General features: G+C 65.4%; 3 protein-coding genes across 4 annotated transcripts in view; all 3 read right to left on the bottom strand.

Moving 5' to 3' along the window:
* The window catches only part of CPSF1 (cleavage and polyadenylation specific factor 1), a 40,112-nt gene extending 32,003 nt beyond the window's left edge, over nt 1-8,109 (bottom strand). Inside the window, exons 1-14 of one of the 2 annotated variants that reach the window (XM_082785537.1) lie at nt 8,093-8,109; nt 6,225-6,405; nt 6,079-6,106; nt 4,406-4,539; nt 4,254-4,334; nt 3,991-4,142; nt 2,419-2,565; nt 2,200-2,339; nt 2,015-2,125; nt 1,821-1,914; nt 1,629-1,716; nt 1,418-1,543; nt 221-272; nt 33-127 (exon numbers count right to left, since the gene is read on the bottom strand). In XM_082785537.1, coding sequence (XP_082641663.1) covers nt 33-127; nt 221-272; nt 1,418-1,543; nt 1,629-1,716; nt 1,821-1,914; nt 2,015-2,125; nt 2,200-2,339; nt 2,419-2,565; nt 3,991-4,142; nt 4,254-4,334; nt 4,406-4,539; nt 6,079-6,106; nt 6,225-6,368 — 1,392 coding nt within the window. In that variant the 5' untranslated portion in view covers nt 6,369-6,405; nt 8,093-8,109. Of the gene's footprint in view, nt 1-32; nt 128-220; nt 273-1,417; nt 1,544-1,628; nt 1,717-1,820; nt 1,915-2,014; nt 2,126-2,199; nt 2,340-2,418; nt 2,566-3,990; nt 4,143-4,253; nt 4,335-4,405; nt 4,540-6,078; nt 6,107-6,224; nt 6,493-8,092 lie in introns of those variants that run through there. The other variant, XM_082785538.1, reaches the window with a different exon arrangement.
* Nucleotides 8,110-10,740: 2,631 nt separating this feature from the next.
* Nucleotides 10,741-17,428, bottom strand: LOC309891153 (zinc transporter ZIP4-like). Its single transcript, XM_082785536.1, has 6 exons — nt 17,380-17,428; nt 16,478-16,570; nt 16,351-16,399; nt 13,961-14,113; nt 12,283-12,470; nt 10,741-11,001 (listed from the first exon to the last, which is right to left on the bottom strand). The coding sequence occupies exons 4-6, from the start codon at nt 14,091-14,093 to the stop codon at nt 10,873-10,875; spliced, it is 450 nt and encodes a 149-aa protein (XP_082641662.1). The 5' UTR covers nt 14,094-14,113; nt 16,351-16,399; nt 16,478-16,570; nt 17,380-17,428; the 3' UTR covers nt 10,741-10,872.
* On the bottom strand, nt 16,381-24,673 carry LOC309891155 (zinc transporter ZIP4-like; the record flags this gene model as incomplete). Its single annotated transcript, XM_082785539.1, has 9 exons — nt 24,506-24,673; nt 23,818-24,063; nt 22,002-22,490; nt 20,735-20,951; nt 19,457-19,586; nt 19,201-19,373; nt 18,149-18,322; nt 17,380-17,527; nt 16,381-16,399 (listed from the first exon to the last, which is right to left on the bottom strand). The coding sequence occupies exons 2-9, from the start codon at nt 24,052-24,054 to the stop codon at nt 16,381-16,383; spliced, it is 1,587 nt and encodes a 528-aa protein (XP_082641665.1). The 5' UTR covers nt 24,055-24,063; nt 24,506-24,673.
* Nucleotides 24,674-25,207: the final 534 nt, after the last annotated feature.

Genomic DNA, 25,207 nt, shown 5'->3' with positions numbered 1-25,207 from the left:
CGGGGAGCCGTGCCACGAGGCCGGGGCCGTACCTCGAAGGAGTAGGTGGCGAGCTGCGTGCCCGACTGCGCCTCGCTGCCGTACACCTCGATCTCGTCCACCTCGTCCTGCGCCGATGACTTCCCTCCTGGCCACGGCGGCGCCCGTCAGGGTGGGTGCCACGGGGGGGTGTCCCCGTCCCCGTCCCCGTCCCCGTCCCTGTCCCCACGGTGTCACCTACCTGCCCAAGGCCCCGAGGAGTCCGAGCGCTTCTTCTTCATCGGGGGCTCCTCCTGCAGGGGGAGGGAGCACGGAGACAGTGGCACGGGGATGGTGGTGGCCCAGTGGGACCAGGGACAATGGGGAGGTGGCCATGGGGGGACACGGAGACCGTGGGGACACGGAGATCACGGGGACGTGGCCATGGAAGGGATATGGGGACAATGGGGACACAGAGACCTTGGGGACATGGAGATCTTGGGGACATGGGGACCACAGACATGTAGAGACCATGGGGACGTGGCCATGGAGGGGACACGGAGACCACGGGGATGTGGAGACCACAGGGATGTGGCCATGGAGGGGATATGGGGACAATGGGGACACAGAGACCTTGGGGACATGGGGACCACAGACATGTGGAGACCATGGGGACATGGACATGGAGGGGACACGGAGATCATGGGGACGTGGAGACCACAGGGACATGGAGACCACAGGGATGTGGCCATGGAGGGGACATGGGGACCATGGGGACATGGGGACACGGAGACCACAGGGACATGGGGACCACGGACACGTGGAGACCGTGGGGACACGGACATGGAGAGGACACGGAGACCACAAGGATGTGGAGACCACAGGGACGTGGCCGTGGAGGGGATATGGGGACCATGGGGACACAGAGACCTTGGGGACATGGGGACCACGGACATGTGGAGACCAGGGGGACGTGGCCATGGAGGGGACACGGAGACCACGGGGATGTGGAGACCACAGGGACATGGGGACATGGAGGGGACAGGAGACCTGGTAGTGGGGACTCCGAGATCGTGGGGATGCAGTGACCAAGGGGACGTGGCCATGGGGACACGGAAATGGGGACCTGGTGGCAGGGACGTGGTGGTGGGGACAGGGAGACCACGGGGACGCGGTGACCAAGGGGTGACCTCAAGGCTGTGGGGACGTGGCTGTGGGGACAGGGGGATGGTGACCCAGCAGGGGGGGGACAAGGAGATGTCAGGGGCACCACAGCGGGGACACGGAGACCCTGGGGACACGGTGACCAAGCCACGTTGGGTCACGACACGGCCACGACACGGCCACGGGGGTGCACCCACGGTGGGGCCAGGACGATGGGGACACGGTGGCGTGGACGTGGCGGTGGGGACGCGGTGACCACGGGGCCCGGGACCCCCTGGGTGCCCCCCAACCCCACCTGCTTGTCGGCCACGTCCTTGGCCACGCCGACGGGCGCCTCCTGCAGCTTCTCCGTGTACTTGAGCAGCAGCGAGTTGCCCAGGCGGGACCCCAGGAAGAGGTAGCCCGGCTCCAGCGTCACCATCTGCGGGTAAAAATGGGGAGATTTTTGGGGTCCCGGCCACGTGGGACAGACGGACATGGACATAGGGACGGCCACGGGGACTCACGCAGGTGGTGAGCACGCTGGCGGCCGCCTTGTCGAAGTGGAAGGAGCGCACGCTCCGCATCCCGTCCGTGATCAGCGTCAGGACGTAGCTGCGGGCAGAGGGACGGGGACGGGGTCGGGGGCCGTGCCCGGCGGGGGGGGGGGGGTGCGGGACCCCCTCCCGTCCCCCTGTGGGGGTCTGCGTGGCACTCACATCTCCCCCCCCTTCAGCGAGATCACCATCTTGTCGTAGGAGATGAAGGCGGCCTGCGCGCAGTCCAGCGTCAGCTTCACCCCCTCCTGCATGCCTGCGGGGAGCGCGCGGCGTCGGGGGCGGCGCCTCGGGACCCCCGCCCGCCCCAAAATCCCCCCCCCGACCCCCTCCCCGGGGGGGGGGGGGGTCCTTACGCAGCGGGAAGACGGTGGTGCCGGCGGTGAGGCTGTTGAGGGACACGCCGTAGGGCGGCACGCTCTGGTTGAGGTAGAGCAGCGAGTTGACGGCGAAGATCACCACGCCGCCTACGGGGGCGAGCGGGCATCAGCGGCGTCCCCCTCCCCAAAAAAACCTTCTAGAACCATCCCCCCGGCCTCACCGATGGGCTTGGGGACGGCCAGCGCCTGCGTGCAGTCGAAGGGCAGGTTGCTGAGGGACCAGATGACCGGGTGCACCTTCTGCATGATGTTCAGCGAGATGGCCACGATGCTGCACGTGTCCTGCCGCACCGCCACGCGCCTGCGGGGCACGGCGTCACCTCCTGCCGTCGGGGACGCCGCGCCCTCGGCGTCACGTCGTCCCCTAACGTCCCCCTTACCCCGGCCAGGTCTGGTTGGGCTCGAAGAGGATGAGGAGGGTGGGCTCGTAGTAGCCGCAGAGGAACTGCATGTCGATGATGTTGAGCAGCTTCTCGTCCAGCTCCCGCACGTCGATGATGTAGCTGGGCAGGAAGCTCGACTTCTGCCTGCAAAACGGGACGGGGGGGACCAAGGTCACGGTGGGATCTGGGTGGGAGGGGGCCTCGGAGACCCCCACATCCAGCCCCAATATGGACACGATCTCCCCAGCCCCCCCCAGCCCGTCCTTGGCCCCCCAGTTGGCCACGGTGGCCATACTGAGCCATACGTTGGCTATATTGAGCCACGTGTTGGCCGTGTTGGGCCACAACGAGCCACACGTTGACCGTGTTGAGCCACACGTTGGCTGTGTTGGCCACGCTGAGCCACACGTTGACTGTGTTGGCCATGCTGAGCCATATGTTGGCCACGTTGAGCCACACGATGGCCATGTTGGCCACACTGAGCCAGATGTTGACCGTGTTGAGCCACATCTTGGCCATATTGACTCATTACGTTGGCCATGTTGGCCATATCGAGCCAAACGTTGACCGTGTTGAGGCACACGTTGGTTGTGTTGGCCATGCTGAGCCAGATGTTGGCCACGTTGAGCCACACGATGGCCATCTTGGCCATACTGAGCCACATCTTGGCCACATTGACTCACACGTTGGCCATGTTGGCCACGCTGAGCCACGTGTTGACCATGTTGAGCCACACGTTGACCACGTTGAGCCAATAGTGGGCCATGTTGGCCATGCTGAGCCACATGTTGGCCATATTGACTCACACGTTGGCCATGTTGGCCATATTGAGCCAAACGTTGGCTGTGTTGAGCCACACGTTGGCCATGTTGAACCACAATGAGCCACACGTTGACCGTGTTGAGCCATACGTTGGTCATCTTGGCCCTGTTGAGCCACATGATGGCCATTCTGAACCACAAGTTGGCTGTGCTAAGCCACACGTTGACTGTGTTGGCCATGCTGAGCCAGATGTTGGCCACGTTGAGCCACACGATGGCCATGTTGGCCACACTGAGCCAGATGTTGACCATGTTGAGCCACATGCTGGCCTTGTTGAGCCAATAGCTGGCCATGTTGGCCATACTGAGCCAAACGTTGACTGTGTTGAGCCACAGGATGGCTGTGTTGGCCACGCTGACCCACGTGTTGACCACCTTGAGCCAATAGCTGGCCATGTTGGCCATGCTGAGCCACACGTTGGCTGTGTTGGCCATACTGAGCCAGATGTTGACCATGTTGAGCCACACGGTGGCCATATTGGCCATACTAAGCCACACATTGACCATGCTGAGCCACATCTTGGCCACATTGACTCACACGTTGGCCATGTTGGCCATGCTGAGCCACACGTTGACCACGTTGAGCCAATAACCGGCCATGTTGGCCATGCTGAGCCACACGTTGACCACGTTGAGCCACATCTTGGCCACATTGACTCACACGTTGACCGTGTCGGCCATGCTGAGCCACACGCTGACCCGCGCGTTGGCCGCAGGCCGCTGCGGCGAGCCCCCGGCCCCCACTCACCCCTCTCCCACCAGCCCCTCGTGCTCGTCAGCCAGCGAGTCGCGGCGGAAGGGCAGCACCACCAGCCGCGTGCCGTAGATCAGCATGACGGCGCAGCGCCCGTCGGGGTCCACGCGCACCTTGGGGATGTGCACGTTCTGCACGAAGCCGTCCTGCGGGCAACCAGCTTTAGGGTTGGAGAAGGGGGGGTCACCGGACAACCCCCCAACCCCCCCAGCTGTGTTTTTTGGGGGGCAGCACCTGCCTGCAGCCCCCACGCCTACCCGCAGCTCCGGCTCCTCGAAGTAGTGCAGCGAGAGCGTCTTCAGGTCGTGCGTGCCGGGGTCGTACTCCACCACCGAGAGCTGCGGTGGGGGCGTCACGGCGGGGCTGGGGGCACCCCTGGGTGCCCCCCACCCCCAGGACCCGTCCCTACCTTGGCGTCCTTGAAGCTGAGCAGCAGCGCGTCCCGCTTGGCCCCCGCCAGCTGCACGCTGGCCATGGACATGACGTTGCCGAAGAAGGAGAAGGAGGCCACCAGCTCCAGCTTCTCCTTGTGGCCCTTCCCTTCTGCGGGGAGGGGGGGAGGGCGAGGACACGGGGTGGGGGGGGACACACAGGACACGGTGTCACCACCCCCACCCCCCCCCAGCCTCGCCCACCCCTCGTGTTTTGGCACAAAGTTGGTCCAAGGAGAAGGTCGGCGTCCCGTGGCCGTCAACGTCCCGTGAGCATCGACACCCCCGAGGACACCAGCACCCCAAAAACACAACCCCCCCCCAAAACCAACACCCCAAGAGACCACCGACACCCCCAGACCACCAACCCCTCTTGAACACCAGCACCCCTCCAGCCCGCCCATCCAAGACCACCAACACCCCGAGACCACCAACACCCCAAGACCATCGCATCTCAATAACCCCAACACCCCAACACCCCAAGACCAGCGACCCCCTGACAACATCACACCCCAGGAACACCAACACCCCAAGACCATCACACCCCAAGACCACCAACACCCCAAGACCACCAACACCCTAAGACCATCAACCCTTCCAAGACCACCAACTTTTAAGACCACCAACCTTTAAGACCACCGACATCCCAACACCATCACGCCCCAAGACCTTCACACCCTAAGACCACCAACACCCCAACAGCAACACCCCAAGACCATCACCAAGACCACCAACCTCTAAGACGATCAGCCTCCAAGACCACCAACACCCCAACACCATCATGCCCCAAGACCTTCACATCGCAAGACCACCAACACCCCAAGACCTTCACACCCCAACACCATCACAACCCCAACACCAACACCCCAAGACGACCAACACCCCAACACCACCACCAAGACCACCAACCTCTAAGACAACCAACCTTTAAGACCATCAACATCCTGACACCACCACACCCCAACACCTTCACACCCCAAGACCACCAACACCTTCACACCCCAAGACCATCACACCTCAACACCACCAACACCCCAAGATCACCAACCTCCCGACATCACACCCCAAGATGACCAACACCCCAACACCATCACACCCCGACACCATCACACCCCGACACCACCATGCCCCAAAACCATCAACCCTTCCAAGACAACACCATTACACCCCAAGACCACCAACCTCCAAGACAACCAACACTCCAACACCATCACACCCCGAGTCCACCAACACCCCAACACCACCAACACCCCAAGACCATCAAGAAGACCACCAACCTCTAAGACAACCAACCTTTAAGACCCCCAACACCACCACACCCCAAAACCACCAACACCCCAAGACCTTCACACCCCACCACCACCACACCCCAACACCAACACCCCAAGACCACCAACCTCCAACACAACCAACACCCCAACACCATCACCCCAACACCACCAACACCCCAAAACCACCACCAAGACCACCAACCTCCAAGACAACCAACCTCCAAGACCCCCAACACCCCGACACCATCGCCCCCCAACACCTTCACACCCCAAACCCACCACCACCCCAACACCCCCCACCCTCCCCACCCCCCCCATGGATACCACCCCCTCCCCCCTCCCCCAGGGACCTCAAGGTGCTGGGCGCCCCCTCCACCTACCCGCGTTCCTGTCTCCTTTCACCCCGCTCTGCAAGAACAACGCGACCGTCAACCACCGCAAACACCCCCAAAAACCCAACGGGGCGACCCCGCCCGCCCCCGAACTGTCCCTTTTTGGGGTGAAAAGGGGTGTTTTGGGGGCTGACCTCGGCGTCGTGGTTGAGCCGGTAGACGTAGAGCTGGGAGGTGCCGGCCACCACCAGGTTGCGCTCGGCGTTGGAGAAGAAGTTGCAGTACATGGAGAACTCCAGCCCCGTGGGGGGGTGGGCTTGCTTGTACACCGCGTACATGGCCGCCGAGACCCCCCCCCCGCCCCCAAAAACCAGCCTGGGGAGAGGGAGGGGAAATCGGGGAGCGCTGGGGGGAGAGGTCCCCAAAATTTTGGAGTTTTGGGATATCTCCCCCCCAAAAAAATTCCCGGTTGGGTTAAGGTCCCGGTCCCACAAATTTTAGGGGGGGGGGAATTGGGGAGCGCTGGGGGGAGAGGTCCCCAAAATTTCGGGACATCTCCCCCCAAAAAAAATCCCGGTTGGGTCAAGGTCCCGGTCCCGTAAATTTTGGGGAGGGGGGGGGGGAATCAGGGAGCGCTGGGGGGAGAGGTCCCCAAAATTTTGGGAAAGCTGCCCCCCAAAAATTCCCAGTCCCCAAAATTTTGGAATTTTGGGACATCTCCACCCAAAAAATATTCCCGGTTGGGTCAAGGTCCCGGTCCCGTAAATTTTGGGGAGGGAGGGGGGGAAATCGGGGAGGACCTGCGGGAGAGGTCCCCAAAATTTTGGAGTTTTGGGATATCTCCCCCCCAAAAATATTCCCGGTTGGGTTAAGGTCCCGCCCCCGTAAATTTTGGGGGGTGGGGGGGAATCGGGGAGCGCCGGGGGGAGAGGTCCCCAAAATTTTGGGAAAGCTCCCCCCCAAAAAATTCCCAGTCCCCAAAATTTTGGAATTTTGGGACATCTCCACCCAAAAAATATTCCCGGTTGGGTCCCGGTCCCGTAAATTTTGGGGAGGGAGGGGGGGAAATCGGGGAGGACCTGCGGGAGAGGTCCCCAAAATTTTGGAGTTTTGGGATATCTCCCCCCCAAAAATATTCCCGGTTGGGTTAAGGTCCCGCCCCCGTAAATTTTGGGGGATGGGGGGGAATCGGGGAGCGCCGGGGGGAGAGGTCCCCAAAATTTTGGGAAAGCTGCCCCCCAAAAAATTCCCAGTCCCCAAAATTTTGGAGTTTTGGGACATCTCCCCCCAAAAAAATTCCCGGTTGGGTCAAGGTCCCGGTCCCATAAATTTTGGGGTCCTGTGGTCTGCAGAGCCCCCCCTCCCCATGTGTGGCCCCCCCCTCAATTTTTGGGGTCCCTCGGCTCATTAACCCTCCCCCTGTGTCCCCCTCCCCCTAAATTTAGGGTTCCCATAACTCCTTAACCACCCCCCCCCAAATTTTGGGGGTCCCACGGCTCCTCACAGCCACCCCCCCCCCCAGCATCCCCCCCCCAGACAAATTTTGGGCTCCTCAGACCCCCCCCCAAGCCCCCCCCCCCCCGAATTTTGGGGTCCCACAGCTCCTTAACCCCTCCCCCATCACACATCTGCCCCCCCCCAAAAAAATTTTGGGGCTCCTCAGAGCCCCCCCCAACCCCCCCCCCAAATTTTGGGGTCCCACAGCTCTGCAGAGCCCCCCCCCACGCCCCCCCCCCAAATTTTGGGCTCCTACATCCCCTTAATCCCCCCCAACACCCACATCTGCCCCCCCCCTAAAATTTTGGGGCTCCTCAGCCCCCCCCCAACCCCCCCCAAAAAATTTTGGGGCCCCCAGAGCCCCCCCCACGCCCCCGCCCCCCCAAATTTGGGTCCCCCCAGCTCCTTAACCCCCCCCCGGTGCCCCACTCCCCCCAAATTTCGGGCCCCCCCGGCTCCCTGACCCCCCCCCACTGCCCCCTCCCCAAATTTTGGGGACCCTCGACCCCCCCCCGCCCCCCTTCCCAAATTTTGGGGCCCCCCCCAGCGCCCCCCCCCCGCTCACCGCCGCGCTCCCACGCGCGGGCCGGAAGCCGACCAGCGAGAGGCCGGAAGTGGGCGGGGCGGGCGGGCCTGGAGGGGGAGGGGTAGAGCGGCCGCTCTGGCCGCCACCATAGAGACGTCGGTCCTCCGGCGGAGCCTATAGGGGCTGCATCCTATGGGGGCTGCACCTATAGGGGCTGCATCCTATGGGGGCTGCATCATCTGTAGGGCCCTGGGTTATAGGGGCTGCACCTACAGGGGCTGCATCTGTAGGGGCTGCATCCTATAGGGTCCGTGCCTATAGGGTCTGCATCATCTATAGGGTCATGCATCCTATAGGGGCTGCATCTATAGGGTTTGCATCATCTGTGAGGTCTGCGCCTTTAGGGACCTGCATCTATAGGGTCATGCATCCTATAGGGTCTGCATCATCTATAGGGCCCTGGATTATAGGGGCTGCACCTACAGGGGCTGCATCTATAGGGTCATGCATCCTATAGGGGCTGCATCCTATAGGGGCTGAATCTATAGGGGCTGAATCATCTATGGTGTCTGCATCCTATAGGGTCATGCATCCTATAGGGCCTACGTCTATGGGGCCTACATCTATGGGGTCTGCATCTATAGGGTCATGCATCCTATAGGGGCTGAATCTATAGGGTCTGCATCATCTATGGGGTCATGCATCCTATAGGGTCTACATCTATAGGGTTTGCATCATCTGTGGGGTCTGCGCCTTTAGGGACCTGCATCTATAGGGTCATGCATCCTGTAGGGGCTGCACCTATAGGGGCTGCATCATCTATGGGGTCTGCATCTATAGGGTCCTGGATTATAGGGTCTGTATCTATAGGGACCTGCATCTATAGGGTCATGCATCCTATAGGGTCTGCATCATCTATAGGGCCCTGAGTTATAGGGGCTGCAACTACAGGGGCTGCATCTATAGGGTCATGCGTCCTATAGGGTCATGTGTCCTATAGGGTCATGCATCTAGAGGGTCATGCATCCTATAGGGGCTGCATCCTATAGGGTCAAGAGTCCTATAGGGTCTGTGCCTATAGGGGCTGCATCATCTATGGGGTCTGCATCTATGGGGTCTGCATCATCTGTGGGGTCTGCACCCCTAGGGACCTGCATCTATAAGGTCATGCATCCTATAGGGGCTGTATCCTATAGGGTCATGCATCCTTTAGGGTCTGCATCATCTATAGGGGCTGCAACATCTATAGGGTCTGCACCTATAGGGTTTGCATAATCTATAGGGTCTGCACCTATAGGGTTTGCATCGTCTATGGGGTCTGCACCTCTAGGGACCTGCATCTATAGGGTCATGCGTCCTATAGGGTCTGTGCCTATGGGGGCTGCATCATCTGTAGGGGTCAGGTGACAGGTCCCCTACAGCCCATATGGGCCCCACCACCCCCCAGGAGCACCCTATGGGGCACCCTATGGGGTCCCCGTGCCCCATAGCGGGGCAGCCCCCGGGCGCAACGCCCCCACCCCAAACACGGCTGCGCCCCATAGCGCCCCACATCCAGGGGGCTGTGCCCTATAGAGCTGCTGTGCCCCATAGCACCTCTGTGCCCCATAGAGCTCCCCTGCCCCATAGAGCTCCTCTGCCCCATAGCACCCCGTGCCCCATAGGGCTCTTGTGCCCTATAGCACCCCTGTGCCCCATAGAGCTCCCCTGCCCCACAGGGCTCCTCTGCCCCATAGCACCCCGTGCCCCATAGGGCTCTTGTGCCCCATAGTGTTCCTGTGCCCCATAGCACTCCTCTGCCCCATGGAGCTCCTCCACCCCATAGCACCCTGTGCCCTATAGCACCCCTGTGCCCCATAGAGCTCCTCTGCCCCATAGAGCTCCTCTGCCCCATGGAGCTCCTCTGCCCCATAGCACCCCATGCCCCATAGCACTCCTCTGCCCCATAGATCTCTTGTGCCCCACAGAGTTCCTCTACCCCATAGAGGTCCTCGGCCCCATAGCACCCCTGTGCCCCATAGGGCTCTTGTGCCCCATAGCACTCCTCTGCCCCATGGAGCTCCTCCACCCCACAGCACCCTTGTGCCCCACAGCACCCCATGCCCCATAGCACCCCTGTACCCTATAGCACTCCTGTGCCCCATAGCACTCCCCCACCCCACAGATCTCCCCACCCCCCAGCCCCACGGAGGTGCCGGCGCCGTCCGTCTGCAGCTTTATTTGGGGCGCCCTTCACCCGCCCCGGGGGGGCAGCACACGGGGAAGGGGGGGGGGCGCATCCAGGTATCCGCATGTCCGCGTGTCCGTGGGTCCGTGTCCGTGGGTCCGTGGGTCGGTGTCCGTGGGTCCGTGTCCGTGGGTCGGTGTCCGTGGGTCAGTGTCCGTGGGTCCGTGTCCATGTCCGTGGGTCCGTGTCTGTGTCCATGGGTCCGTGTCCGTGGGTCCTTGTCCATGTCCGTGGGTCTGTGTCCGTGGGTCTGTGTCCGTGGGTCCGGGTCTATGGGTCCGTGTCCGTGGGTCCGTGTCCATGTTCTATGGGTCCGTGTCCGTGTCCGTGGGTCGGTGTCCGTGGGTCTGTGTCCGTGTGTCCGTGTCCGTGGGTCCGTGTCCGTGTCCGTGGGTCCGTGTCCATGTCCATGTGTCCGTGTCCGTGGGTCCGTCTGCGTGTCCGTGGGTCCGTGTCCGTGGGTCCGTGTCCATGTCTGTGTGTCCGTGTCCGTGTCCGTGTCCGTGGGTCCGTGTCTGTGTCTGTGGGTCCGTGTCTGTGTCCGTGGGTCCGTGTCCGTGTCCGTGGGTCCGTCCGTGTGTCCGTGGGGCGCTCAGAGCGCGATGCTGTCCTCGTAGATCGCCAGCAGCAGCAGCAGCCCCCAGCCCCCCAGCAGCCCCACGTTGTGCAGCGCAAACAGCAGCCACGGCTGCGGGTCCCGCACGCGCAGCATCGCCGGCAGCTGGAGGGGGGGGACACGGGGGGGGACATGTTCCATGTGTGGCACACGCGTGGGACACACACACGGCGCGTGGCGCACAGTGCGTGGCGCACACACGGCACTTGGAACGCACAGGGTGCGTGGCGCACGGCATGCAGCACACGCATGGCACGTGGCACACGTATGGTGCATGGAACTCAGCACGTGGCACATGTATCGCATGCGGTGCATGGCACATACATGACACGCAGCACATGCATGGCACACGGTGCATGGCACACACACGGAACACGCTCGGCACATGGGACACGGCACACGGTGCATGGCACACAACACGCAATAGGTGCATGGCACACGCATGGCACATGGCACGCACATGGTACATGGAACACAGCACACGCATGGCAAGTGGCACACGGTGCATGGCACACACATGGCACACGCATGGTGCATGGCACACTGCACAGCACACAGATGGTGCATGGCACACAGTGCATGGCACATGGCATGCAGCACACGCATGGCATGCAGCATATGTATGGCACATGGCACACAGTGCATGGCACATGCACGGAACACACACGGCACGTGGGACACAGCACACGGTGCATGGCACACGGCACACAGCATGCACTAGGTGCATGGCACACGCATGGCATGTGCATGATGCATGGAACTCAGCACACGGCACACACATGACACATGGCACATGGTGCATGGCATGCACGTGGCACACATTGCTTGGCACACACGTGGTGCATGGCACACGACATGCAGCACACGCACAGCACATGGCACACGGTGCATGGCACACGCATGGTGCATGGCACACAGCACACAGTGCTTGGCACACACGTGGTGCATGGCACACACGGTGCATGGCACACGGCACGCGACACACACACGGCATCTAGCACATGGTGCATGGCACACACATGACACATGGCACACGCATGACGCATGGGCACACGGCACGCAGCACACACACGACACACGCACAGTGCGTGGCACATGCTGCATGGCACACGCATGGTGCATGGCACACACACGGTGCATGTCACACGGCACGCGACACACACACGGCATCTAGCACATGGTGCATGGCACACACATGACACATAGCACACGCATGACGCATGGGCACACGGCACGCAGCACACACACGACACACGCACAGTGCGTGGCACATAGTGCATGGCACACACGTGGTGCGTGGCACATGCGTGGAACACACCCAGCACATGACACACACACACGCGTGACACACACACGCGTGACACACGCGTGACACACGCCCCGTACCATGTCGCAGAGGGCGACGTAGAGGAAGAAGCCGGTGGCGACGGTGAAGATCCAGCCCTGGAAGGCGGCGCCGGTGGCGAGGCCGAGGGCGAGGTAGAGCCCCAGGAAGGCGGGCAGCGCGCTCAGCGCGTTCAGCACCAGCGCCCGGCGCACGCTCAGCCCCGCGTGCAGCAGCGCCGCGAAGTCGCCTGCGGGGAGGGCACCCGGGGTCAGCGACCCCTCGGCGACCCCTCGGTGACCCACGGTGACCCACATTGAGCCACACTGACCCATATCGCCCCACATTGACCCATGGTGTCCCAAATCAGGGCCCCACATTGAGCCACATTGACCCACATTGACCCATATCACCCCACAATGCCCTCCACATTGACCCACATCAGTACCCCACATCACCCCACATTGCCCCATATCGCCCCACATTGACCCACATTGACCCACACTGACCCACATTGACCCACATTGACCCACATTGAGCCACATTGAGCCATATCGCCCCACACTGACCCACAGTGTCCCAAATCAGTGCCCCACACTGACCCACATTGACCCACATCGCCCCACATCAGCGCCCCATGGCAACCCACACTGACCCACATTGAGCCACATTGCCCCACACTGACCCACATCACCCCACATCATTCCACAATGCCCTCCACATTGACCCACATCAGTACCCCACATCACCCCACATCACCCCACATTGACCTACAGCACCCCACATTGACCCACATCTCCCCACATCACCCCACACTGCCCTCCACATTGTCCCACATTGACCCACATCAGTGCCCCACAGCACCCCACATTGCCCCACACTGCCCCACATCACCACCCCACGTCACCCCCCACCCCTCACCCACCCCACACCAGCCCCCACTCCCCCACCCCTCAGCACCCACACCCCTACACCCCCATTCCCCATTGCACCCCATGCCCCCTGCACCCCACCCCAAGTGCCCCCACCCCAAATACCCCCCCAAATGCCCCCACCCCAGGTACCCCCACCCCAAACACCCCCCACCACAAACGCCCCCCACATTCCCCCAACCCTAAATAGCCACCACCCCAAATGCCCCCACCCCAAACACCCCCACCCCAAATGCCCCCACTCCAAGTGCCCCCACCCCAAGTGCCCCCCACCCCAAACACCCTCACCCTAAATGCCCCCCACCCCAAATATCCCCCCCACATGCCCCCACCCTAAATACCCCCCAAGTGCCCTCACCCCAAGTACCCCTACCCCAAATGCCCCCACCCCAAACACCCTCCACCCCAAATAGCCCCCCCAAACGCCCCCACCCCAAGTGCCCCCCAACCCAAGTGCCCCCACCCTCAGTACCCTCACCCCAAGTGCCCCCCACCCCAAATATTCCCAAGTACCCCCACCCCAAGTGCCCCCACCCCAAACACCCCCACCCCAAATGCCCTCACCCCAAACGCCCCCCACCCCAAACACCTCCCCCAAATATCCCCCCCAAACACCCCCACCCAAGTACCCCACCCCAAGTACCCCCCCCCAAGTACCCCCCACCCCAAACACCCCCACCCCAAGTACCCCCCCCCAAGTACCCCCACCCCAAGTACCCCCACCCAAGTACCCCCCCCCCAAGTGCCCCCCCCCCAAGTACCCCCCCCCATGTGCCCCCCCCCCCATGCCCCCCCGCGTGCCCCCTACCCAGCTCGTGGGGCAGCTCGTGGCACAGGACGGCGATGGCGGTTCCCAGCCCGGTTCTCCAGGAGGTGCCGAAGGCGGCGCCCAGGGCCAGCCCGTCCGCCAGGTTGTGCAGCGCGTCCCCCAGCGTCACCATGCACGGCAGCGCCCGCAGATCTGCGCGGCACCCATGGGTGGGCCCTCAGCACCCAAGGGTGCCCCCACCCCACCCTGAGCCTCCAGCACCCGTGGGTGGCCCCCTCCAACCCTGACCTCCCCCAGCACCCATGGGTGGGCCCTCAGCACCCAAGGGTGCCCCCACTCCACCCTGAACCCCCAGCACCCATGGGTGGCCCCCCAGCACCCAAGGGTGCCCCCCACTCCACCCTGAACCCCCAGCACCCATGGGTGGGCCCTCAGCACCCAAGGGTGCCCCCACTCCACCCTGAACCCCCAGCACCCATGGGTGGCCCCCTCCAACCCTGACCTCCTCCAGCACCCATGGGTGGGCCCTCAGCACCCAAGGGTGCCCCCACTTCACTTTAACACACACAGCACCCATGGGTGGCCCCCTAGAACCCACGGGTAGCCACTGTCCATCCTGACCCACCAGCACCCATGGGTGGCTCCCCAGCACCCAAGGGTGCCCCCACCCCACCTTGATGCCCCCAGCACCCATGGGTGGCCCCCTCCAACCCTGACCTCCCCCAGCACCCATGGGTGGCCCCCCAGCACCCAAGGGTAGCTACCACCCATCCTGACCCCACTCAGCACCCAAGGGTGCCTCCACTCCACCCTAACCCTTCCAGCACCCATGGGTGGCCCCACAGAACCCATGGGTGCCCCCACTCCACCCTGAACCCCCAGCACCCATGGGTGGCCCCCCAGAACCCACGGGTAGCCACCACCCATCCTGACGCCCACAGCACCCAAGGGTGCCCCCCACCCCACCCTGCCCCTCCCCATCACCCACGGGTACCCCCCAGACCCCCTCCAGACCCCCCTCAGAACCCAAGGTTGCCCCCCAGCACCCATGGGTTCCCCCCACCCCTCCCTGACCCCCCAGCACCCATGGGTGTCCTCCCAGAACCCACGGGTAGCCCCCACCCACCCTGACCCCCCAGCACCCATGGGTGCTCCCCTCCAACCCTGCCCCTCCCCAGCACCCATGGGTGTCCCCCCAGCACCCAAGGGTGCCCCCCACCCACCCTGACCCCCCTCAACCCCTGGGTTCCCCCACCCACCCTGCCCCTCCCCATCACCCACGGGTACCCCCACCCCACCCTAATCTCCCCCCATCACCCATGGGTGTCCCCCCAGCACCCAAGGGTGGCCCCCACCCCTCCCTGTCCCCCCTCAACCCCTGGGTTCCCCCACCCACCCTGACACCCCCCAGCACCCATGGGTGCCCCCTCCAACCCTGACCCCACTGAGCACCTATGGGTGGCCCCCCCCCAGAACCCATGGGTGCTCCCCTCCAACCCTGACCTCCCCATCACCCATGGGTGTCCCCCCAGCACCCAAGGGTGCCCCCACCCCACCCTGCCCCTCCCCAGCACCCATGGGTGCCCCCACCCACCCTGACCCTCCCCGAACCCCTGGGTTCCCCCACCCACCCTGCCCCTCCCCATCACCCACGGGTACCCCCACCCCACCCTAACCCCCCCCAGCACCCATGGGCGTCCCCCCAGCACCCAAGGGTGCCCCCCACCCCTCCCTAACCCCCCCCCCAGCCCCTGGGTAGGGCCCTAGCGGCTGCAGGCGCCCACCGGCCCAGTGGCCTAATGGACAAGGCATCAGCCTCCGGAGCTGGGGATTGTGGGTTCGAGTCCCACCTGGGTCGGCTGCTTTTGGTGCCGGGGGGGGGGGCCAATTTGGGGTGGGGGGGGGGCTTGAAATAATTGGGGGGGGGTCCCCGGGGGGTATTCCTAGGGGTTAAGGGGGGACACGAGGTGTTTGGGGGGGGTCCTCGTGGTGGGGTGGGGGCCTGGGAGGGGGGGGGATGGGCTCTGGGTGGGGGGGGGGCACCGTGGGGGGATGGGGGGGGGGGTCTCTGATGGTGTGGGGGGGGGGCCCTCAAAGTGTGGGGGGGTCCCTGATAGTGGGGGGGGGTCCCTGATAGTGAGGGGGGTCCCTGATAGTGGGGGGGGGGTCCCTGAAGTGGGGGGGGCGTCCCTGATAGTGGGGGGGTCGCTGAGGGTCTTATTTATGGCTCCTGGGGGGCCATGGGGGGGTCCTGGGTGTGTGGGGGGGGCAGCGGGGGGTCCTTTTGGGGGGGGGGATCCTTGGGGTGTGTGGGGGGCATGGGGGGGTCCTCAGGCCCTGGGGGGGTCCTCAAGGGGTGCTGGGGTCCGGGGGGGGGGGGGGGCTTTTTTGGGGGGGGGGTGTCCCAGGGGGGGTCCCCGCTCACCCACCTTGCTTCCTCAGCTCCTGCTCGCTCTGGCTCAGGGGGGGTTCCTCCACCTTGGGGGGGGGCACAGGGTGGGCGTCGCGACCCCCAGCCCCCCCCCACGACCCCCCCCCATGCCTCCCCCCCCTCACCAGCTCGCTGCACGAGGTCCCCTCCAGCTGCTTGCGGCGCTGCTCCCCGGCGTAGAGCTGCAGCCCCCCCGGGGGGTCGCTGTGAGACCCCTCCTGGACCCCCCCCAAACGTCAGTGCTGCCCCACGGCCCCTCCCGGGACCCCCAGGTGCCCCCCAGGTGCCCCCCAGCCTCTCCCTGTGCCCCCCACCCCCCAGGTGCCCCCCAGGTGCCCCCCAACCCCTCCAACCCCCCCCAGATGCCCCAAACCTCCCACATCCCTGTGCCCCCCAGCCCCCAGCTGCCCCCCAGGTGCCCCCAGCCGCCCCCCATCCCCCAGCTGCCCCCCAAGTGCCCCCAGTTGCCCCCCAGTCACCCCCAGGTACCCCCAGGTGCCCCCCACTCCCCAGGTGCCCCCCAGGTACCCCAAGGTGCCCCCCAGCCCCCAGGTGCCCCCCAAGTGCCCCCAGTTCCCCCCAGGTACCCCCAGGTGCCCCCCACCCCCTCCAAACCCCCCAGGTGCCCCTAAAATGCCCCCCAGCCCCTCCAAACCCCCCAGGTACCCCCAGGCACCCCCAAGCCCCCAGCTGCCCCCCAAGCCCCCCAGGTGCCCCTAAGATGCCCCCCAGCCCCCAGCTGCCCCCAAGTCCCTGTGCCCCCCATCTACCCCCCCCAGCCCCTCCAAAACCCCCAGGTGCCCCCCAGGTGCCCCCAAGGTGCCCCCCACCCCCCAGGTGCCCCCCAGGTGCCCCCCAACCCCCCCAAACCCCCCAGGTACCCCCAGGTACCCCCAAAAGTCCCTTTGCCCCCCAGCTGCCCCCCAAGTACCCCAGGTACCCCCAGCCAGCCCCCCACCCCCCCACCCACCCCCCTCACCCCCCCCCCATTGCCCCACCACCCACCCCCCCACCCCCCCCCCCTCACCTCGTGCCCCCCGGGCGCCAGGAGGCCGAGCAGGACTCGAGCAGGAAGAAGCCGTACAGCCCCCCAGCACCGCCACCAGCTGCCACGTCACCTCGGCCCCCCCCGCGTGCGCGTGGCCCCCGGCCTCGTGCGAGTGCAGCTGCAAAAACTTGGGGGGGGGGTGGGGGGGGCACCGTCAGGGCCCCGTGCACACGCGTGTGCAAGGACACGTGTGAGTGCGCGCATCCAGGGCACCGTGTGCGCACGCGGAGGGGCGCGGGTGCCAAGTGGCCGTGCACGCCTTGGGGGGGGGCTCAGCGGGTCATGAGTGTGCACAAGTGTGCGCACACGCGTGGCCGTGGTGCAAATGCACGTGCAAAAAGGCGGGGGGGGGCATTTTGGCACGTGCTGCCATGTGCACACGCGTGTGCAAGGACACGTGTGTGTGCGCGCACCCAGGGCTCCGCTCGTGCCGGTGCGCGGCACCGCGTGCGCACGCGGAGGGGCGCGCGTGCAAGTGGCCGTGCACACATCTGTGCACACCTGGGGGGGCTCAGTGGGTCATGAGTGTGCACGCACACGCATGGCCGTGGTGCAAATGGCCGTGCAAACAGGCAGGGGGGGCATTTTGGCACGTGCCACCGCGCGCACACGCGGGTGCCAGCGCGCGCACGGCTGTGCCATGCGCACGGCACGTCGCCGTGGCACCGAGGGAGGGGGTGCACGCACCCACAGGCAACCTCACGGCCACGCACGCGTGCTCACACGCGTGTGCAAGCGCCCGGCTCACCTGGGGCAGGAGGTGCAGCAGCGCGTCGCCGGTCAGCGTGCCCCACGGCCAGCGCCAGCAGCAGCTGCAGGGCGTAGCGGTGCGCCCGGGGGCAGCGGCTGCACAGCAGCACGGCCGCCCCCACCAGCGAGCCCAGGCAGATCACCAGCGTGGCCAGCGAGCCGTACAGGTACCCTGCGGGACCCCCCCAAATCCCCCCCCCAGCACCCAGCTCAGCGCCCGGCGCGGCACCCACCGGGGGGTGGAACGGGCTGAGGGGCTGCGGGGAGCTGGGCTGGGCTGTGCTGGTTGCTGTTTTGTTGTTAATCCCATCGCTAATCCCATCGCTAATCTCATCCCATCCCCATCCCCATCCCATCCCATTCCGTTCCATCCCATCCCATCCCTAATCCCATCCCTAATCCCATCCCAATCCCATCCTAATCCCAATCCCCATCCCCATCCCCATCCCATTTCCAATCCCAATCCCAATCCCAATCCCAATCCCATCCCCATCCCTAATCCCATCCCTAGTTCCTAATCCCATCTCATCCCCATCCCTAATCCCATTCCATCCCTAATCCTATCCCTAATCCCATCCCTATTCCCATCCCATCCCCATTCCCAATCCCAATCCCAATCCCAATCCCAATCCCAATCCCAATCCCATCCAATCCCCAATCCCATCCCATCCCCAATCCCAATCCCATCCAAACCCAATCCAATCCCATCCCATCCCCATTCCATCCCATCTCTATCCCATTCCCAATCCCCATCCCAATCCCATCCCCATCCCTAATCCAATCCCAAATCCAATCCCAATCCCATCCCCATCCCTAATCCCATCCCTAATCCCATCCCCTCCCCATGCCAATCCCCATCCCATCCCCATCACGTTCCCATTTCTGATCCCAATCCCAATCCCATCCCATCCCATCCCATCCCATCCTCATCCCATCCCATCCCCATCCCATCCCCAATCCCAATCCCATCCAACCCCAATCCCAATCCCAATCCCAATCCCAATCCCATCCCATCCATAATCCCATCCCCCCCCCACCCCCCCCACTCACTCTCGGCCACGCTCAGCCCCCCCTCGCTGGGGGTCTCCCCGCTCTCGGCCCCGCAGGCCCCGCTCAGGACCTGCTGCAGCAGCGCCGGGCTCAGCTCCCGCAGCTCCTGGCGCGAGACCCCCGCGGCCCCCAGCCCGTGGGCCTGCAGCAGCTGCTGGGGGCTGAAAACACACCTTGGGGGGGGGGGGGGCGGTGATTAACGGGGGGCACCCATGGGACCCCCTCTCCCACCCCCCCCCACCCACCCCCCCGGCACCCTTGGGTGCCCCCGCTCACCCCGTCCCACTGCTGGGTCCCGTTGGCGCTGCGGGCGCCGTGCTCGTGGTCGTGGTCGTGGTCGTGGTCGTGGGGGCCCAGCCCCAGCTCCTCCATCAGCGCCGTCAGCCCTGCCCCACGGTCACAGCTGGCCCCATAGCTCCTGCCCCATAGCGGCACCAGCCCCACAAAGCCCTGCCCCATAGCTCCTGCCCTACATGGGTACCAGCCCCATATAGTCCTGCCCCATAGCTCCTGCCCCACATCTCCCTGCCCCATAGCTCCTGTCTCACATCGGCATCAGACCCACAAAGCCCTGCCCCATAGCTCCTGCCCCACATCGGCATCAGACCCACAAAGCCCTGCCCCATAGCTCCTGCCCCACATCGGCATCAGACCCACAAAGCCCTGCCCCATAGCTCCTGCCCCACATCGGCATCAGACCCACAAAGCCCTGCCCCATAGCTCCTGCCCCACAGCGGTACCAGCCCCAGAAAGCCCTGCCCCATAGCTCCTGCCCCATATCAGCACAGGCCCCACAAAGCCCTGCCCCATAGCTCCTGTCTCCATATCCCCCCATAACCCCCCATATCCCCCCACACCCCCCCATAACCCTCCCATAACCCCCCATATCCCCCCATAACCCCCCAAATCCCCCCATATCCCCCCATAACCCCCCCAATACCCCCCAAAACCCCCCATATCCCCCCACAACCCCCCCATATCCCCCATACCCCCCCATATCCCCCCCATAACCCCCCATAACCCTCCCATAACCCCCCATATCCCCCCCATAACCCCCCATATCCCCCATAACCCCCCCAACCCCCCCCATATCCCCCCATAACCCCCCATATCCCCCCATATCCCCCATAACCCCCCATACCCCCCCATATCCCCCCCATATCCCCCCACAACCCCCACACCCCCCCATAACCCTCCCATAACCCCCCATAACCCCCCAAACCCCCCCATATCCCCCCCATAACCCCCTCATAGCCCCCCATAACCCCCCTATAACCCCCCTTATCTCCCCCATAACCCCCCTATAACCCCCCATTTCCCCTCATACCCCCCCATAACCCCCCCATATCCCCCCACAACCCCCCATATCCTCCCCATATCCCCCCATAACACTCCCATCCCCCCATATCCCCCCAATAACCCCCTATAACCCCTCCATAACCCCCCCATATCCCCCCATAACCCCCCATTTTCCCCCCCCATACCCCCCCAAACCCCCCCATATCCCCCCCATCCCCCCCATTTCCCCCCTCACCCTCCAGCGTCAGGCTTTGGGATCCGTTCCCGAAGCGGTTGAGGATGAAGTCGAGGAAGAATTCGGGGTCGGGCAGGGGGGGGGTCGCTCGCAGGCAGCGGCCCCGCAGGAGTTGGGTGCCCAGGACCACCAGCACCCGCGCCCCCGCGCCCACCCCCGGCACCCCCGGCACCGCCGCCGCGCTCTCGGCCACCGCCGTCGCCGCGTCCAGGCAGGGCTGGGGGGCACCGGCACCGGCGTCAGCGCCGCGAGCGCCCCTGCTTGAACCCGGGGCCGTGCCCCCCAGCCACTGGCCCCATGTGCCCTGGCCCCAGACCCGTGGCCGTGGCCACAGCCCCGTGGCCCCATATCCGTGTTTGTGTTCCCATATCCATGTTTATGGCCCCACGTCCATATTTATGGCCCCATGTCCATATTTATGGCCCCATATCCGTGTTTGTGTCCCTGTATCCATGTTCATGTCCCCATATCCATGTTTATGGCCCCGTATCTGTGTTTATGGCCCCGTATCCATGTTTGTGTCCCCATGTCCATATTTATGGCCCCATGTCCATGTTTATGGCCCCATATCCGTGTTTGTGTCCCCATGTCCATGTTTGTGTCCCCATATCCATGTTTATGGTCCCATATCCATGTTTATGGCCCCGTATCCATGTTTATGGCCCCATGTCCATATTTATGGCCCCATATCCATGTTTGTGTCCCCATATCCATGTTTGTGTCCCCATATCCGTGTTTGTGTCCCCACATCCGTGTTTGTGTCCCCATATCCATATTTATGGTCCCATATCCATGTTTATGGCCCCATACCCATGTTTGTGTCCCCATATCCGTGTTTATGGCCCCGTATCCATGTTCATGTCCCCATATCCATGTTTATGGCCCCATATCCGTGTTTGTGTCCCCTCGTCCGGGTTTATGTCTCCAACCTTCTGCCCGTGTCCCCAACCCCATGCCCCTGTCCCCAGCCCCATGTCCCTGTCCCCAACCCCCTTCCCATGTCCCCAACCCCACGTCCATGTCCTCAGCCCAATGCCTGTGTCCCCATGTCCCCAGCCCCATGCCCATGTCCCCATGCCTGTGTCCCCAGCCCCATATCCCCAGCCCTGTCCCCATGTCCCCAGCCCCATGCCCATATCCCCAGCCCTGTGTCCCCAGCCCCCTGCCCATGTCCCCAACCCTCTGCCCATGTCCCTAAACCCATGTCCCCGTCCCCAGCCCCAACCCTACATCCCCACCCCCGTGCCCCCCGTCCCCACCGCCTCACCTGCTGCGTGCCGGCGCTGCGGTAGTGCGGCCGCACCGCTTCCAGCAGCGCCGCCACCTCCTGCAGGCTGGGTCCCCCGGTGCCACCGGTGCCATGGGTGCCATGGGTGCCATCGGTGCCATGGGTGCCATCGGTGCCATTGGTGCCACCGGTGCCATGGGTGCCATAGGTGCCATCGGTGCCATCACCAGTGCCATTGGTGCCATCATGGGTGCCATAGGTGCCACCATCGGTGCCATAGGTGCCACCATGGGTGCCATAGGTGCCGTCGGTGCCATGGGTGCCATCACGGGTGCCGTTGGTGAAGGCGTCGTGCAGGGCGCGGGCGCGGGCGGCCCAGGTGCCGGCGGTGGCGGCGGCGCAGGCGGCGTCGGGGTCGAGCAGGGTGAGCAGCACCGCGGCCCCCAGCCAGGGCAGCTCGGCCGCCTCCAGCCGCGCCCCCGCGCCCGCCTTGCCCAGCAGCCCCAAAACGTCGGCGGCCGAAATGCACTGGGGGGGACGGGGGGGGGACACGAGGGGATGGGGACGCGTCAGGGCATGGGGATGAAGGGGACGGGGAGGTGGGGGCATGGGGTGGAGGTTGGGGTAGGGATATAGGGACAGGGGGAAAGGGCTGTGGGCACATGGGGACAAGGCTGTGGGGACTGGGGGACATGGGGACAGGGGAAGGGGACATGGGGACATGGGGACAGGGGGACATGGGGACAGGGGAAGGGGACATGGGGACATGGGGACATGGGAAAAGGATATGGGGACAGGGGGACATGGGGACAGGGCTGTGGGGACATGGGGACATTGGGACAGGGGGACATGGGGACAGGGAAAGGGATATGGGGACAGGGGGACAGGGGGACATGGGGACAGAGGAAAGGGCTGTGGCATCAGGGGGACATGGGGAAAGGGGGACAGGGTCGTGGGGTCAGGGGGACATGGGGATGTGGGGACAGGGGGACAGGGGAAGGGGATGTGGGGACAGGGGGACATGGGGACATGGGGACAGGGTCGTGGGGACTGGGACATGGGGATGTGGGGGACAGGGCTGTGTGGATATGGGGACACAGACATGGGGCCATGGGGACAGGGGGATGGGGACAGGGGGACATGGGGACAGGGCTGTGTGGCTGGCCCTGCACCCCCAGGGGTCCTCGCCCCCCCCAGAAGCCCCCCAGCCCCCCAGCCCCACAGGGGACCCACTGGGCACCCAGAGCCCCACGGCGCAGAGCCTGGAAGGTGTGGGGTGACCGTGGGGGGTGCGTGGGGGGGTTTGTGGGGCGCGTGGGGGGTGCGTGGGGGGGTTTGTGGGGCGCGTGGGGGGTGCGTGGGGGGGTTTGTGGGGCGCGTGGGGCTTCGCACGCTGCACCCCCACGTGCCCCACACGCGGCTTTGGCCGTGGGGTGTGCCGGCGGCACCCGGCACCGCGGTGCACACGCTGCACAGGGCACGGCACCGCGTGGCACGGCTGCACCCCCCCCCCCCTCCACGCACCCCAGGGTGCGGGCAGCGGGACCCCCTGCACCCACAGCACCCCGATACCCCGTGGCACCCACAACGGGGCGCACATGGGGACGGGGTTCGGCGTGGGGTGGCCACGGGGCGGCCGGCTGGAGCCTTTGGGTGCCGAGCCCCACGGGCGGGTGCTGCAGGGCGCCACGCCGCCACCCCCCCCGTGCCGTGCCGTGCCGTGCCGTGCCGTGTGGTGCCGTGTGGTGCCGTGTGGTGCCGTGTGGTGCCGTGCCGTGCCGTGCCGTGCCGTGCCGGAATTTGACCCGTGGCACCCTCCCCACCTTTCCACACGGCCCGGCGGCGCGGCGCTTACCTTTCCGCACGGCCCGGCACCGCAGTGCGCACGAGCCACGGCGGTGCCCACGAGGGACTCCACGGCTCCGCGGGGCAGGGACCCGGTGCCCGACGACAGCAGAGCCCCCAGGGCCTCCAGCGCCTCGCCGCCGCCCGGGGGGGTCCCGGTGGAAGCCCCCCAAGCGGGCGGCACCGGTAGAGCCAGCAGGGCCAGCAGTGGGAGCACCGCTGGCGGCGGCCTCAACGCCGTGGCCATGGCGGGACCCTGGGGGCAAGCGGGAGTTGCCGGTGGGCTGCGGTGCCGCCGGGCCGCCGAAACGCCGCTGAAACGCCGGGGCTGTAAAAGCTGCCGGGGCCTTGGCGGTGATTGGCTCGGCCAGAGATTGCCCCGGGTTAACCATTCCTCAGGCGCCCGCGCCCGCACCCAGGCCTGTGCCCCCACCTCGCTCCCGGCCGCCCCGGCCTCCCCCATGGGTGCCAGGGCGCTGCGCACCCCCCCCGCTACCCGCGTCCATCCCACCCGTGGGTGCCCCGCGTGCCCCCGGGGGTGCCCGGTGGCCCCCGTGGCGTTGGGGATACGGCACGGGGGCCGGCGTCGTGGCTGAGCGCCGGCGTCGCGCCTCGGTGCCGGCTCTACCCGCACGTGCCGGGGGCACCCATGGGTGCCCGGCCCCTCCTCCCCGTGCCCCCAGGGCGCCCGCGGTCACCTGCAGGAGCGCGCTGTCCTCGGCACGGGGAGGGGGCAGGAGGGTGCAAGGGGGGTGGTGGTGGTGGTGGCACGTCCCCAGCGGGGTGTCCCAACGGGGTGGCCCCGTTCCCGTCCCCGTTCCCGGCCCCGTTGCTGTAGGAAGTGACTCAGCCCCGTGCCACCGGGGTGACGCCAGCGCCCGTGGTGACAGCGGGGGGCCCGGTGACTCAGGGTGGCCGAGCCGGCCCGGCCGGCCCCGCGGGGACATTTCCCGGTTGTGCCCTGCGGGGACGTTCCCCGGATGTGCCCTACGGGGCCAAAAGGTGGCCGCCAACCTCGGGTGGCCGCGGGGACGGGCACCCACGTAGAGGGTGGCACCGCACGGGGGGGCCGGTGTGGTTTGGTGCCACGGGGACCCCGCTCATGGCACATCCAAACCCAGCCACGGCGCGTCCCAAAGGTGCCGGTGTCCCCTCCCCGAGGTGTCCCCTCTCCAGGGGTGTCCCCTCTCCAGGGTGTCCCCTCTCCGGGGTATCCCCTCAATGGGGTGTCCCCTCTCCAGGGTGTCCCCTCTCCGGGGTGTCCCCTCTCCGGGGTGTCCCCTCTATGGGGTGTCCCCTCCCCGGGGTGTCCCCTCTCCAGGGGTGTCCCCTCACCGGAGTGTCCCCTCTCCGGGATGTCCCCTCAATGGGGTTTCCCCTTTCCAGGGTGTCCCCTCTCC

Source organism: Aythya marila (assembly GCF_965140915.1).
Source record: "Aythya marila genome assembly, contig: HAP1_HAP1_SCAFFOLD_483, whole genome shotgun sequence".
Taxonomy (NCBI): domain Eukaryota; kingdom Metazoa; phylum Chordata; class Aves; order Anseriformes; family Anatidae; genus Aythya; species Aythya marila.
This window is presented reverse-complemented; position numbering and strand designations above follow the sequence as displayed.